General features: G+C 37.0%; 1 protein-coding gene across 2 annotated transcripts in view; it reads right to left on the reverse strand.

Moving 5' to 3' along the window:
- Nucleotides 1–15,523, reverse strand: part of NAV3 (neuron navigator 3) — a 361,382-nt gene extending 345,859 nt beyond the window's left edge. For both annotated transcript variants that reach the window (XM_065887341.1, XM_065887340.1), the window contains exon 1: nt 15,281–15,523. In XM_065887341.1, coding sequence (XP_065743413.1) covers nt 15,281–15,523 — 243 coding nt within the window. The remainder of the gene's footprint in view (nt 1–15,280) is intronic.
- Between the last annotated feature and the right edge of the window lie 1,760 nt (nt 15,524–17,283).

Below are 17,283 nucleotides of genomic sequence, written 5' to 3' on the forward strand. Positions count from 1 at the left end.
GGAGACGCAAGAGGGAAGACATATGGGAACATATGTATATGTATAGCTGATTCACTTTGTTATAAAGCAGAAACTAACACACCATTGTAAAGCAATTATACCCAAATAAAGATGTTTAAAAAAAAAAAAGAGTGAACATCAGTTTGACAACATCCAAATACAGCAAAAAGAGATGGCCTGCTGTTTTTGTTTCTTTGGGTTTTTTTTCTTTGATGGAGATCAGATCATGTTATGTTATTGGGAAAAATTAGGTAAATTTTTGCCACTGCCTTTTCATCTGGTGCCTTTATCTCCAGGCAGACTTGTAACACTTTTTAACAAATCATTCCATTTCCTGGGAACAGTGGAGAAATCCTGCTATGTGTCCAATTAATGATCTCTCCCACAGATATTGAATTTCTCTATTGGCTCTAGTGACTAGGAGTCCAAAGAAAAGCACTTCTTAAAGCAAAAATGGAGTAACAGTGGGAGGAAGAAGAGTGCAAAGTGAAATCTGTCAAAGATTAATTCAGCCCTCCTGTAAGAATCCAGTTTTCTTTGTTTTCCCATTATGTGACTCAGAATCCACAAAAAGAAGAAATAATAACATTGATTTTGACTGTGGTTTATAAATTGTTCTGAGAGAGAGACAGAGAGGGAGATTGAAAAGCAAGGACTTAAGAGTCAAACAGACCTAGGGTGGCATTCCCGCTTTATCCTAGTACCTCTCTGAGCTCAGTTTCTACATATATTTAATTGTAAAAAAAATAAATTGGGTATAGCGTCCAGCATGTGGTAGGTACTCAGAAAGTATTAATAATTATCATTGATTGATTGCTACTTGCTGCCAAGTTCACAAATTATCATTTCCAAATAAACTAAGTTTTGTTTGAAGAAACATGTACGTGTTCTTCAAGACGCAGAATTCTCTGTTTTGCTGATAATTAATAAGTTATTTCAAACAGCTACAGCTTATTTCACTAGATGTGTCCCTCTTCCATTGCTCTTGAGAGGGATATCTTAGACAAAAGTTTGCTCCATCACACACTCCTAAATGTTCTGATTTTTGAACTCTCCTTTTACTGGATATTTCCACATTTCATTTCATCCTCACCCTTCTAAAATACAGACTTGATCATATTCTTTGACATCCTTCCCCCCATCCTCTATAGACTAAGTCCAACCTCCTTACTGGGCATTTAATGTCATCTTCCCATAGCCTCATCTCAATGGCATCTCTCTTATCTAAATCCTAGGATTGGAGAATAATCTGTAGTTTTCTAAACATTGCACAGTATTTCATACCTTGATAGATGCTATTCTACCTAAGATGTTCTTTCTTCCATATTTATTTAGTTAAAAAAATTCATTCTTCAAAACGTGGCTGAAATGTTACTTTACTTGTACGTGGAAATTAATCACTGTCTCCTTTGTTCTACTAACAATGCTTAATATTACTACTTTCGGTATTAAACTATTAGATAGTTTTATAGCATTATAACAGGTAATAAGTTGACCACCAACTATGTACAGCACTCTGTTGGCATACAGTTTACATGCGAACGTTATGTGGTTAGTTTACATTATTGTCCTCATTTTATAGATGAAGAAGCTGAGACTTAAGTATTAATTGACTTGCCACGGTCACTTAGATAGTGAATATTGGAGCATTCTAAAATGAGAATTGTGGTCAGCAGACGTCAAGTGCTGTAAACAGGATGAAAACAAGAGGTAAATATGAGTCAAGAAACGATGTCTTTTCCACCCCAAGACACACCACCAGACGTGGACCTGCCCTCCAGAAAGACAAGATCCAGCCTCATCCACCAGACCACAGGCACCAGTCCCCTCCACCAGGAAGCCTACACAAGCCACTGAACCAACCTCAGACACTAGGGGCAGACACCAAAAACAATGGGAACTACCAACCTGCAGCCTGTGAAAAGGAGACCCCAAACAGAGTAAATTAAGCAAAATGAGAAGACAGAGAAACACACAGCAGATGAAGGAGCAAGGTAAAAGCCCACCAGACCTAACAAATGAACAGGAAATAGGCAGACTACCTGAAAAAGAATTCAGAATAATGATAGTAAAGATGATCCAAAATCCTGGAAATAGAATGGAGAAAAAAAAAGAAATGTTTAACCAGGACCTAGAAGAACTAAAGAGCAAACAAACAATGATGAACAAAAAAATAAATAAAATTAAAAACTCTCTAGAAGGAATGAATAGCAGAATAACTGAGGCAGAAGAACAGATAAGTGACCTGGAAGATAAAATAGTGGAAATAACTACTGCAGAGCAGAATAAAGAAAAAAAATGAAAACAATTGAGGACAGTCTCAGACACATCTGGGACAACATTAAATGCACCAACATTCGGGCTTCCCTGGTGGCGCAGTGGTTGAGAGTCCGCCTGCCGATGCAGGGGACGCGTGTTCGTGCCCCGGTCTGGGAAGATGCCACATGCTGCGGAGTGGCTAGGCCTGTGAGCCATGGCCGCTGAGCCTACGTGTCCGGAGCCTGTGCTCCGCAACGGGAGAGGACACAACAGTGAGAGGCCCACGTACCGCAAAAAAAAAAAAAAAAAAAAAAGAAAGCACCAACATTCGAATTATAGGGGTCCCAGAAAAAGAAAAAGAAAGGGACTGAGAAATATTTGAAGTGATTATAGTTGAAAACTTCCCTAATATGGCAAAGGAAATAGTAAATCAAGTCCAGGAAGCACAGAGAGTCCCATACAGGATAAATCCAAGGAGAAACATGCCAAGACACATATTAATCCAACTATCAAAAATTAAATACAAAGAACAAATATTAAAAGCAGCAAGAGAAAAACACAAATAATATATAAGGGAATCCCCATAAGGTTAACAGCTGATCTTTCAGCAGAAACTCTACAAGCCAGAAGGGAGTGGCAGGACATATTTAAAGTGATGAAGGGGAAAAACCTACAACCAAGATTACTCTAACCAGCAAGGATCTCATTCAGATTTTATGGAGAAATTAATACTTTTACAGACAAGCAAAGCTAAGAGAATTCAGCACCACCAAATCAGCTTTACAAAAAGGGCTAAAAGAACTTCTCTAGGCACGAAACACAAGACGAGGAAAAGACTTACAAAAACAAACCCAAAACAATTAAGAAAATGGTAATAGGAGCATACATATTGATAATTACCTAAAGGTAAATGGATTAAATGCTCCAACCAAAAGACATAGACTGGCTGAATGGATACAAAAACAAGACCCATATATATGCTGTCTACAAGAGACCCACTTCAGACCTAGGGACACATACATACTGAAAGTGAGGGGATGGAAAAAGATATTCCATGCAAATAGAAATTAAAAGAAAGCTGGAGTAGCAATTCTCATATCAGACAAAATAGACTTTAAAATAAAAACTATTAGAAGAGACAGAGAAGGACACTACATAATGATCAAGGGATCAATCCAAGAAGATATAACAATTGTAAATATTTATGCACCCAACATAGGAGCACCTCAATACATAAGGCAAATGCTAACAGCCATAAAAGGGGAAATCGACAGTAACACAATCATAGTAGGGGACTTTAACACCACACTTTCACCAAAGGACAGATGATCCAAAAAGAAAATAAATAAGGAAACACAAGCTTTAAATGATACATTAAACAAGATGGACTTAATTGATATTTATAGGACATTCCATCCAAAAACAACAGAATATACTTTCTTCTCAAGTGCTTATGGAACATTCTCCAGGATAGATCATATCTTGTTTCACATATCAAGCTTTGGTAAATTTAAGAAAATTGAAATTGTATCAAGTATCCTTTCCGACCACAACTCTATGAGACTAGATATCAATTACAGGAAAAAAATCTGTAAAAAATACAAACACATGGACACTAAACAATACACTACTTAATAACCAAGAGATCACTGAGGAAATCAAAGAGGAAATCAAAAAATACCTAGAAACAAATGACAATGAAAACACGACAACCCACAACCTTTGGCATGCAGCAAAAGCAAAAACTTCTATGAGGGAAGTTTATAGCAGTACAATCCTACCTTAAGAAACAAGAAACACCTCAAATAAACAACCTAACCTTAAACCTAAAGCAATTAGAGAAAGAAGAACAAAAAACCCCCAAAGTTAGCAGAAGGAAAGAAACATAAAGATCAGATCAGAAATAAATGAAAAAGGAAATGAGGGAAACAGTAGCAAAGATCAGTAACACTAAAAGCTGCTTCTTCGAGAAGATAAACAAAGTTGATAAACCATTAGCCAGACTCATCAAGAAGAAAAGGGAGAAGACTCAAATCAATAGAATTAAAAAAGAAAAAGGAAAAGTAACAACTCACACTGCAGAAATACAAAGGATCATGAGAGATTACTACAAGCAACTCTATGCCTATAAAAGGGACAACCTGGAAGAAATGGACAAATTCTTAAAAATGCACAACCTTCCAAGACTGAACCAGGAAGAAATAGAAAATACGAACAGACCAATCACAAGCACTGAAATTGAAACTGTGATTTAAAATCTTCCAACAAACAAAAGCCCTGGACCACATGGCTTCACAGGCGGACTCTATCAAAATTTAGAGAAGAGCTAATACCTATCCTTCTCAAACTCTTCCAAAATATAGCAGAGGGAGGAACACTCCCAAACTCATTCTATGAGGCCACCATCACCTCGATACCAAAACCAGACAAAGATGTCACAAAGAAAGAAAACTACAGGCCAATAACACTGATGAACATAGATGCAAAAATCCTCAACAAAATACAAGCAAACAGAGTCCAACAGCACATTAAAATATCATACACCATGATCAAGTGGGGTTTATCCCAGGAATGCAAGGATTCTTCAATATACACAAATCAACCAATGTGATACACCATATTAACAAACTGAAGGAGAAAAACCGTACGATCATCTCAACAGATGCAGAGAAAGCTTTCGACAAAATTCAACACCCAGTTATGATAAAAACCCTCCAGAAAGTAGGCACAGAGGGAAATTTCCTCAACATAATAAAGGACATAAATGACAAACCCAGAGCCAACATCGTCCTCAATGGTGAAAAACTGAAACCATTTCCACTAAGATCAGGAACAAGACAAGGTAGCCCACTCTCACCACTATTATTCAAAATAGTTTTAGCCACAGCTATCAGAGAAGAAAAAGAACTAAAAGGAATCGAAATCAGAAAAGAAGAAAAAGAACGAAAAGGAATCCAAATCGGAAAAGAAGAAGTAAAGCTGTCACTGTTTGCAGATGACATGATACTATACATAGAGAATCCTAAAGATGCTACCTGAAAACTATTTAAGGTAATCAATGAATTTGCTAAAGTAGCAGGATACAAAATTCATGCACAGAAATCTCTAACATTCCTATACACTAATGATGAAATATCTGAAAGTGAAATTAAGAAAACACTCCCATTTACCATTGCCACAAAAAGAATAAAATATCTAGGAACAAACCTACCTAAGGAGACAAAAGACCAGTATGAAGAAAATTATAAGACACTGATGAAAGAAATTAAAGATGATACAAATAGATGGAGAGATATACCACATTCTTGGATTGGAAGAATCAGCATTGTGAAAATGACTATACTACCCAAAGCAATCTACAGATTCAATGCAATCCCTATCAAACTACCACTGGCATTTTTCACAGAACTAGAACAAAAAATCTCACAATTTGGGCTTCCCTGGTGGCGCAGTGGTTGAGAGTCAGCCTGCCGATGCAGGGGACGCGGGTTTGTGCCCCGGTCCGGGAGGATCCCACATGCCGCGGAGCGGCTGGGCCCGTGAGCCATGGCCGCTGAGCCTGCGCATCCGGAGCCTGTGCTCTGCAACGGGAGAGGCCACAGCAGTGAAGCCCGCGTACCGCAAAAAAAAAAAAAAAAAAAAAAAAAAAACTCACAATTTGCATGGAAACACAAAAGACCCCGAATAGCCAAAGCAATCTTTCTAAGGAAAAATGGAGTGGGAGGAATCAGGCTCCCTGATTTCAGACTATACTACAAAGCTACAGTAATCAAGACAGTATCGTACTGGCACAAAAACAGAAAGATAGGTCAATGGAACAGGATAGAAAGCCCAGAGATAAACCCACATACATATGGTCACCTTATCTTTGATAAAGGAGACAAGAATATACAATGGAGAAAAGACAGCCTCTTCAATAAGTGGTGCTGGGAAAACTGGACAGGTGCATGTAAAAGAATGAAATTAGAACACTGCCTAACACCATACACAAAAATAAACTCAAAATGGATTAAAGAACTAAATGTAAGGCCAGACACTATTAAACTCTTAGAGGAAAACATAGGCAGAACACTCCATGACATGAATCACAGCAAGATCCTTTTTGACCCACCTCCTAGAGAAATGGAAATAAAAACAAAAATAAACAAATGGGACCTAATGAAACTTAAAAGCTTCTGCACAGCAAAGGAAACTATAAACAAAACCAAAAGACAACCCTCAGAATGGGAGAATACATTTGCAAATGAAGCAACTGACAAAGGATTAATCTCCAAAATTTACAAGCAGCTCAATATGAAAAAAACAAACAACCCAATCCAAAAATGGGCAGAAGACCTAAATAGACATTTCCCCAAAGAAGATATATAGACTGCCAACAAACACATGAAAGAATGCTCAACATCATTAATCATTAGAGAAATGCAAATGAAAACTACAATGAGATATCATCTCACACCGGTCAGAATGGCCATCATCAAAAATTCTATAAACAATAAATGCTGGAGAGGGTGTGGAGAAAAGGGAACCCTCTTGCACTGTTGGTGGGAATGTAAATTGATACAGCCACTATGGAGAACAGTATGGAGGTTCTTTAAGAAACTAAAAATAGAACTACCATATGACCCAGCAGTCCCACTACTGGGCATATACCCTGAGAACACCATAATTCAAAAAGAGTCATGTACCAAAATGTTCATTGCAGCTCTATTTACAATAGCCAGGACATAGAAGCAAGCTATGTGTCCATCAACAGATGAATGGATAAAGAAGATGTGGCACGTATATACAACGGAATATTACTCAGCCATAAAAAGAAACGAAATTGAGTTATTTGTAGTGAGGTGGATGGACCTAGAGTCTGTCATAAAGAGTGAAGTAAGTCAGAAAGAGAAAAACAAATACCATATGCTAACACATATATATGGAATCTAAGAAAAAAGAAACATGGTCACGGAGAACCTAGGGGCAAGACGGGAATAAAGACGCAGACCTACTGGAGAATGAACTTGAGGATGTGGGGAAGGGGAAGGGTAAGTTGGGACAAAGTGACAGAGTGGCATGGACATATATACACTACCAAATGTAAAATAGATAGCTAGTGGGAAGCAGCCGCATAGCACAGGGAGATCAGCTCGGTGCTTTGTGACCACCTAGAGGGGTGGGATAGGGAGGGAGGGAGACGCAAGAGGGAAGAGATATGGGGATATATGTATAACTGATTCACTTTGTTATGAAGCAGAAACTAACACACCTTTGTAAAGCAATTATACTGCAATAAAGATGTTTTAAAAAATCCCTGCCATTTAGAAGTGTATAAGGCAAAAAAAGAAGTCTTTTTAAAAGCCACTGGTAAGCTCTCAGAAAACAGAAGTCTGAAATCAAGAAAAGTAAAGCAAATGTAAACCTTGGAATAGCGGCAATGGACACAAAGTACTCTTTAAAGAAAGGTATGTGCAAAGTTAGAAAGAGTGATCATCTGAAGCATGTTGAAGGATATAATAATAATAATAATTAAAAATAGTAAAGATCTGAGCATTTTTGGAAGCTGATTCTAAAGCAGTGATTCTCTACGGAGTTTGACTTCACCTTCCCCACAGATGCATTTCACAAAGTCTGGAGGCATTTTTGGCTGTCACACTGGAGAATGCTACTAGCATTTAGTAGATAATGGAAGGGATGATGTTAAGTATCCCACAATAGTAAGACTATTCCCCTAAAACACAGAATTATCAGCTCCAAAATGTGACAAGTTTGAAAAATCTGGGTCCAAAGAATCCATTGGATTGGAAGAGATTGAAAAAATAAGAGAAATGTGGTAACTGATAAGACAAAAATCAGGAAGAAGAAGAAGGGGAGGAGATAATAAAAATATTCTCCTTAGAAAAGCTTTACCAAGAACTATTGTCCTCAGTTCTCTTTCATTTTTTACAGATAACAGAGATTGAAGTTGAGACAGTTTAAAGCGACTTATCATTTCAAAATCTAGCAGAAGTTTAATTCAAATCTTTTGAGCTCCTAATTTGATGTCCTTTTTAACTATGACACCTAGTATTTTAAGTTCAAGATTGACTGAGGGTAATTGCTGGAGATATGACAGCATAAATATCAACCATGAAACAATTATTTTGTTTAAAAATTATGACATACCTAATGATTTTATGTCTCCATAAACAATATACTTAGTACCTTCCTTTTTATTAAAGGAAAGGAAAATGTCTATAACACTGGAAAGGAAGAAACTAAGAAGAATACATTTGGCAAATCAGCATCAAATATACACTCAATATTGACACTTGCAGAAGAACAATTTAAAAGTTGTATGAGGTTCTGAATAACATTTAATCACATATAATTTACAGCAGAAATTCTGGTAATTTCATAGTTTAAAGCATTACATATAATTCTTTAAAGACGTTGTAAAGCACAAACAAAAATAACAGACAATAGTATTAGACTGTCACATTTCTATAAATTGTTACTTAAGGGAAATAAATGTATGATACTGAAAATCTGAGCCTTCTTCCAGCAGAGAAAAAGTTAAAATTCAAGGGTCATTACAGCATTCTTTACACTACTGCTACCACAAAGGCAAAAACAATTAAAACAACCATTAACAGCTTCACTATAAAACTTGGAGCATGAAGTATAACCAGAAAAAGAAATCATCATGTTTCTTTAAATACAAATAACTAAATGTGCAAGCACAGCAGAAACAGGCAAAGCAGGCAGAATCATCTAGAGACCTGAGGGCTGACCTATGCAGCTGTGGGCCTGGCCAGCTCTGGAAGTGCTACCATGTGAGCGAGCCAACAGGGGTGTCCACAGTCCTCAGCAATCAGGCATCTTTGCCATGAAGGAAACAGCTGGAGCCCAGAGGCTGTCATCTACTCTATTGACATCTGCTGCTATATATTTCTCTTCTGGGGTTTCTTTTATTTATTTCTGTTTTTCAAACAATTCGGTGGAGACCCTGTGTCCACTTAATTGTCTTCTGATAATTCTAGGCACTTGGGCATACCAATGCTTTATTTGCAACTCAGGAGCAATGCTAATTAAATACTTACAGCAAACCTTACTTTTATATATATATATGGAAATCAAGTCAACCAATAGCCCTTCTTCTCTTCCCCTGGCACCACAAGTCCCCATTGTTGCAATGTTGTTTATTGGTTAAGAGTAGCATCTTTTGGAATCACACAGTTTTAGTTTGAATCCATTTTCTACCACATTGGGATACTGGCAAGTAATTTAACCTCAGCCTCAGTTTCTTCAACTGTAAAATGGGGACGATAACAGTGCTTATATTATAAGACTATTGTGAGGACTGAATGCAATACTCCGTGAAATGCTTGGTCCAATAAATGGCATATAGCAAGGCTCTATAGACATTAGTTAATGTAAGTCCCTTTCTGCTATTACTTCTCCCAAATGTCTTTGACAGTGTAATTTTGTCTCATTTTTACCGAAGAGCCTTCCTCATTGTCCTCCTAATGAAGTCTGCCTACATCTATAATCTGACCCCAAACTGTTCGTTTTCACTAATAGTCTGCCCAAACCATGATGGCTTACTCTCTGGGTACTCCTCTATGAAACTCTCTCCTCAAAAGAATGCTTTTTCCTCTCTCTATATGAGCCTATCTGCCCATTAAATTACAACTACTTGATGAAGTATTTTCTGAATGTTCCAACCAAACAGGATTTCTCTCAAATGTAAATTATGAAATAATTGCCCTCATTAGCAATATTATCCACATATTTGCTTGTCTATATCACAATTTATGTTTTAAAAAATATTCAATTTAATGCTTTTGAGTATCTTCTGTTTTCAAAGCATTAGTGTTAGCACTATATGAACAAAATAGTAAGCAATAATCTCTATCTTGATTGTCCTTACAACTAACAGGGTAAGAACATTAAGCAAGTATCCATTCTACCATGTATATAAATTCCACTATTCATTCAAGAATTTCCTTTATATCTCCCCAACTGGATATAAACTTTCCTTCCTTTTAACCTCCACAACAACTTATTGATTATTTTCTTTGACTTTTGAAGTGAGCCTTAAAAAAATAGGTGAAACTTGGAGAAAAGGTTATAACTAGAAAAAATATTGCAAGTATACCATGATGAGAGAGTGTAATGTAAAAGACAATAAAGCCTTTGTAGAGACATATCTAGATTCAAATTCTGGATTTTGGTACTAGTAGTATCAAAATTAACTGGTAGTTAACTGTCTGATCTTACGAGTGTCTCCCACTCTATCTAGGCCTCAGATTACTTCTCTGTAAATGTGGATACAGTGCCTTCTTTGAAACATTGTGAGAATAAAATGAGAAATTTCCTATAAAGTACAAGATAGGTGCTCAAAAAATTAATTTTTTTCTATAATAATGTAAAAAGAATCTTGAGTTTGCATAGGTACTTCAAGAAAGAAGGGGTGAGCAAGCCAAGTCTGAAAAAAGTTAGAAATGAGAAGAGGGGTAAAATTTAGGTGACAGATCAAGCCAAAAGGAGGATGGGGATTAAACAGTGAAGGCCAGTTTTCAGTGGTAGGTATGGCTGAGGAACTTTCATGAACAAGGATGTCTAATGCTCAACTGTATGTTATTTGGTGAACCATGACAATGTAAAACACTCTTTCTTAACCTTAATCTCCATATTCTTAAGTAACGTTTCCAAAGCAAAGTTACTCTCTTTCTCAATTGGGTCAACGCCCAGGAAGAAAGGAAAAACAAATCCATATGAGGAGAGACTCTAGAAAATTCAAGGAAAGCAAGAAATCAGAACAAGAGGTAAATAGAAAAAATATGCCTTTTAGATATCATGGTGGAATTTGAAAATAGGCCATGGAATCTGTAATTAAAGTTATTTATTTAGACCACTTTATTTATAAAGTTATTTATTAAGACCACAACAAGATACCACCTCACATCTGTCAGAATGGCTATCATCAAAAAGAACACAAATAACAAACGTTGACGAGGATGTGGAGAAAAGGGAACCCATGTGCACTCTTGTGGGAATGTAAATTGGTGCAGCCACTATGGAAAACAGTATGGAGATTTCTCAAAACTGTAAAAAGAGAACTACCATGTGACCCAGCAATTCCACTCCTGGGTATATACCCCCCTGAAAAACACTAATTTGAAAAGATACATGCACCCCAATATTCATAGCAGCATTATTTACAATAGCCAAGATAGAGAAGCAACCTAAGTGTCCACCAACAGATGAATGGATAAAGAAGATGTGGTATATATATACAATGGAATACTACTCAGCCATTAAAAAGAATGGAATTTTGCCATTTGCAGCAACATAGATGGACTTGGAGGGCATTACGCTAAGTGAAATAAGTCACACAGAGAAAGACAAATACTGTATGATATCACTTATATGTGGAATCTAAACAATACAACAAACTAGTGAATATAACAAAAAAGAAACCAACTCACAGATACAGAGAACAAACTAGTGGTTACCAGTGGGGAGAGGAAAGGGGAGAGGGGCAATATAGGTGTAGGAGACTAAGAAGTACAAACTATTAGGTATAAAATAAGCTACAAGGATATATTGTACATCATGGGAAATACAGCCAATAATTTATAATAATTATAAATGGAGTACAGCCTTTAAAAATTGTGAATCACTATATTGTACACCTGTAACTCATATAATATTGTACAGCAACTGTACTTCAATTTAAAAACAAAGAACATTGAGATTAAGCAATCTGAAAAATTTGGGACACCCAAGAATGAGATATAGAGTAGCTAGATAGAGCTATGATCGAAGAAGTGACAACAATTAGGAGACTGAAATGCCTGAATTAAAAAATTGTAAGACAGGGCTTCCCTGGTGGTGCAGTGGTTGAGAGTCCGCCTGCCGATGCAGGGGACACGGGTTCGTGCCCCGGTCCGGGAGGATCCCACATGCCGCAGAGCGGCTGAGCCCGTGAGCCATGGCCGCTGAGCCTGCGCGTCCGGAGCCTGTGCTCCAAAAAAAATATTGTAAGACAGGAGAAGAAACTAAAGTTTTTTCTTTAATCAGAATGGTAAATATTTTGGATGGATGTGATGGAGAACCACTGGAGAAGAGACCAATTTGGAATGATTACGGTAATTGACAGAAAATTTAACAAGGGCCAAAGCATGAGGATGTGCATAAGGGGATAAATCCAAGCTGTAGTACAGAAGCAAAATCTCCAATTTCTAGCAAATTATGGAATGTGGAATAGCGATGTATATCACCAGAAATCAGACTAGGAATTCAAGATTAGATGCCTGGAATGATGGCATGTACACTAACCAAAAACAAGGATAGGAGAAGGGAGTGTTGGACTGAAGATACATTTCTGACACTGTCGTATACAGGTTTGTTCTCTCTCACCAGACTGAGGCTGTTTGGTGCAAGGGCCAGCAGAATACTCCACATAAATGTTTCTTAATGACAGTCATCTATTGTGGGTACTATCATCGGTCTCTTTTCTTGAGAAATAGAACCCATAATTTTTAGTTGGGCCTAGAATAAACTCTACATTTTCCAGTCTCCACTGCAACTAGATAAAGCCTTGGAACTATCAACAGGCCAAACGGATATGGAAGAATCCTTAATGAAACAGGATGTGTCTTTTTTTTTTTTTTTATTGCCGTACGCGGGCCTCTCACTGTTGTGGCCTCTCCCGTTGCGGAGCACATGCTCCGGATGCGCAGGCTCACAGGCCATGGCTCATGGGCCCAGCCGCTCCGCTGCATGTGGGATCTTCCCGGACCGGGGCACGAACCCGTGTCCCCTGCATCGACAGGCGGACTCTCAACCACTGCACCACCAGGGAAGCCCAGGATGTGTCTTTTTAATTGAGTGTAACTCAATTATCCACTCAAGACTGAGAGATGGATGCCAAAATGACGTCGGTGGACAAAAAGAGAGAGCGTGGTTCCCTGACAATTGCATGAAGTCACCATACCAGTCATGGACGGCTTACTTCCAGATATCCTCTAAATGAAAAAGAAATAAACTCCTATCTTATTTATGCTGTTATGTTGATTTTTTTTTTTTTTTTTTACCATTTGCAGCCAAATCTAATTGTCTCTAACACAATGACCTTAATCATTTTTGCTGTTTTCTTTAGTTCTATTTTTTTTCAGAAGGTTATACAAATCTTAATTCTTTTCTAACATTTAGAAATATTCTGAAATGCTGACCAGGTATTCTTTACATTTGTTTGAAAACGTTTGCCATCTGATAAGCAGCATGGTAAAAACATCTCTATAAATACAACATTGCTTACCACAGAGTCTTATTGGAATATCGGATGTATGATTGATTATGTTTGCTAACCAAAGAGACCAACCAAAATTCTATTGCCAATAGTACTTACAGTGGTCAAGTCTTAGGCCAAGGCCAGTTATCAAAGTACAAGTTTGAGTAGACCTGCAGAGATGATAGCCATGGTCAGGAGAGAAAAGTGGTTTCTCTTCCATCTAATCCAGACAAGTCATTGTGGGTACACAGAATATTAGAAGAGAACAGCATGCATTTGTTTTAATTATTTGCATGAAGTTAGATATTGTTAGTCTTTTATTGATAATTTACACTTCCCTACTTTTACCCTGAATTGCTTATGTTGGACTGAGAACTCTAAGCCTAAAAATAACGATTTTATTTTAATTGATTTTTTTTGGGTAGATAGTGTTGTCCTAAAACACAAAAGGAATAATTTTAGAACTAGAAGTACTTTAAAAATCATTCATTCTAAACCTTACGTTTTATAGACTGAATGATCCAAAGGGACTAGTGAACATAACTAAATCTTTCTCATTATAATTGTTCATTCATTGATTGATTCATTCATGTATCAATCCATTCAATTACTAATTGCTATACCTAAAGCATTGAGGAGAGGGAGCTGTAGCACAGAATAAGGTCCTAGGTTCTATATATTTTCAATTTAGTGGGGATAGAAATAAATTATCCAAATAATTAAAACGCAATATAAATTAAGGTGTCGTAAGCATTGCTACAGAGGAATAACCACAGGAGAGGAAAGGGTAACTAGCAAAGACTTTATGAAGAAAGCTGCATCTGGGCTGTACCTGAGAGGATTTGAACAGGTGAAGACTGAATGGACATTTCAGACAAAAAGCGTGACTTCCTTTTTAACTTGTAGAGTTGTTTTCTATATGAAGCCTTTTCTTAAATTATTTTAAATTACATTTGGGCGGGAGAGTAAAATCAAATCATTCCCTAAGGAGCCAGAGGTGAGAATGGTGACTTTGTAAAGCTTGATGTCATAGTTAATGCTGCATTAAAAAGTGATGCTCATCAAGGTACAGAGGAGTCCCCGTGAAGTTCACCAACTGAAGGGCCATGCTGCCCCTCAGCATCTGGAGAAAACGAGTGTAGTATGGCTTAAAACCCAAAAGCTATGAGCTACTGCTCACAAATGTCATAAATTAAATGATTGAAAAAGATGTCAGTAATAAGTAAAAGAGTAGGGTTTCAATTTACAAGTGAAAACCCAGACAAATGTGCAGTATCAAGGAAAATCATACTTCATTTTGCTTGATACTACAATGAATTAAACAGGCTAGGATTCATATATTCAATCAGAAAGTGTTTAAAAGGCAAACGACATTTAGAGAAAAGTGATGGTGTCTGTACTAGTTTTCACAAATAAATCTTTTTTTTGCTTTACATCTGAAAAATAGCTCCCCTTTTCCTCCTGTTTGTGATCAATTACAGTTATCAGTAAGAGAGTTATCTAGGATTTAACTAGGCACTTCATCAATAAGTAGTACTGATAACACAGGCGTATTCAGAGAATTTCGTTCACAACTTTTACAACCATAAATTATAAATACAGTTCTGCATAGGCTAAATATTCAGCTTTTCAAACTACTTACTTTCTTACACCGGTATTCCTCTACTACTCCCCACTTCACAGCGTGTTTTATATTCTACCTAAAAGGAAATTTGCATTTCAGCTTTATAAGTCTGTAGGTAACCTTCAGCCACTAACCTTGCTGTCTTCTGTCTCCTTAGCTTTTCCTTGGAGGGGTTTCTTCTCTTCAAATTCACAGGCTGATTGTAATGTGACCTGACAAGAAAGCATTGAGCTCTCTGATTTAGTAAGTTCCAGAGGTCTCGAAGAATAGTGCTGTGACCCAGTAGTGCCAAAATTTGGTATCGGAAGAGCAGTATGAATAGGCTTTGACCCAACAGCTGGCTGCCTCAGTTTTGAGGCAACCCCAAGTACAGGCATGGCTTCTATAAAAGTATCTTCTTGCTGCCAAAGAAAATGCTTCTAACCTCAGTCTGGTAGACTCCAACTTTAGTATTTCCAGAACAAATACTTTAAACAAAACTAGCAGTCAACATGATTTAAAAAAAAAAAAAAAAAAAAACGAAAAAAACACAACTAATAATATAACTTTCAGGAAGAGGCAAAACTCCCCTTCATCTTTAGTTAAGTTTCTTTCTTGCTGGCTTGAATTCTCATATTCTCATTCTCTCATATATCCATTCTCTCTCTCTCTCTGTTCAGTGTCCATGTAATATTAAATATTCCTTTGGGGAGGAAACTTTTCTTGAAGGTAACTGCTACAAAGCTCCTTCTCTAGGATTAAAGAGCTCCTAGTTTTACCTTTTCTTCTCACTACACAGTCTGAGTCTGAGCACTGAGAGTGAAAAAGAACAAAAGGAAAGCCCTTCAGTCCAACTGTCAAAGCAGCCAAAAGACCACAATAGTGGAAGGACAGGCATTCTTCCTAACTTCAGAAATAACCAGCCTGCATTCTCCTTTTAAAGAAAATTGTATTTCCCCCAGCTTAAAAAAAAAAAAAAAAAAATGGACGCGATTAATGGCCAAAACAAACAGCTGTTGGAAGAACTTTTAGCCCGGAAACAATCCCAGCAATGAAGCTGTTTGTCTGATTTCCAGCTATTTTTCACTACTGACAGCCATGAACCACGGTGTTCATTCTGTTTCATCCCATGAAATCAGGTTAAATTCATGCAATAGCAGCTAAAGCTGCTAACTCATCCAGCAGATTATGCCTGCCTAGGTTATGGAAATATAGTAAATACAGAGAACAGGGCACCAGATATATAGTTATCATTTAAAATTTAATAATGGTGAAAATAAAAATATTTACAGCTAATACATATGGGAAATGTACTACATAGCAGTTACTGGGCAAGCATTTCATCCTAAAAGAATCCACCTTTGAATAGGAGACAAAGGCCCTTAAAAGTAATTAGCTTAAGGTCACAGAAAATGGGGTTTCTCAAACTGGGTTCAACAAACCACCACCTGGAGTTCTTGCTAAAAACATAGATTCCTGAATTCATCCCAAATCTACCAAATAAGAATCAGGAGGGAGAGGGAGAAGTTTGAGAACTGAATTTAAATAAATTGATTCTCCTAGACACTAAAATTTATGATCTGTATTTTACTTAATTTGTAGCTTTACAGTCCCGGGAATGGACTCTAAAAGGCTTGACTGCCTGTAGTCAAATCTTTGCTTCCTCACTTACTAGCTGTATGAATTTGGCAGTTGCTATGACTCAGTTTCATCTTCTGTAAAATGGGAAAAAATCGGTGCTTCTTTCACAAGGCAGTTGTGAGAATTAAAGAAAATAAATGGATGAAGTCATTAGAACAGAGTCTACTATACAGTAAGTGCTCAATGAATGTTAGGTATTAATGTTATTAGAAATATAATAGCCTTGAGAATTACTGAGGTAAGGTCAAGAGGCGTAATTGAAGAGATTGGCCAGGATCATAGGGTTAACATAACTGAACTCGGTAAAATCCTGAAAATAAAAATGAGATAAATTTATAGTCATTTTTTTCCCATCAAACCTAACAGGAAAAGCAGCAATGACTCCTAAAACATACTGCCTTTTAAAGCCAAGCTTAAGTTGAAGGCAGTAAGAGAATTCTAATGAGGCTAGATTTTAATATCAGTGATTTTGAAAATATATAATAAAACCTCATGACATGACAATTTGCTATTATTC

Source organism: Phocoena phocoena, chromosome 11 (genome assembly GCF_963924675.1).
Source record: "Phocoena phocoena chromosome 11, mPhoPho1.1, whole genome shotgun sequence".
In the NCBI taxonomy this organism is placed as follows: domain Eukaryota; kingdom Metazoa; phylum Chordata; class Mammalia; order Artiodactyla; family Phocoenidae; genus Phocoena; species Phocoena phocoena.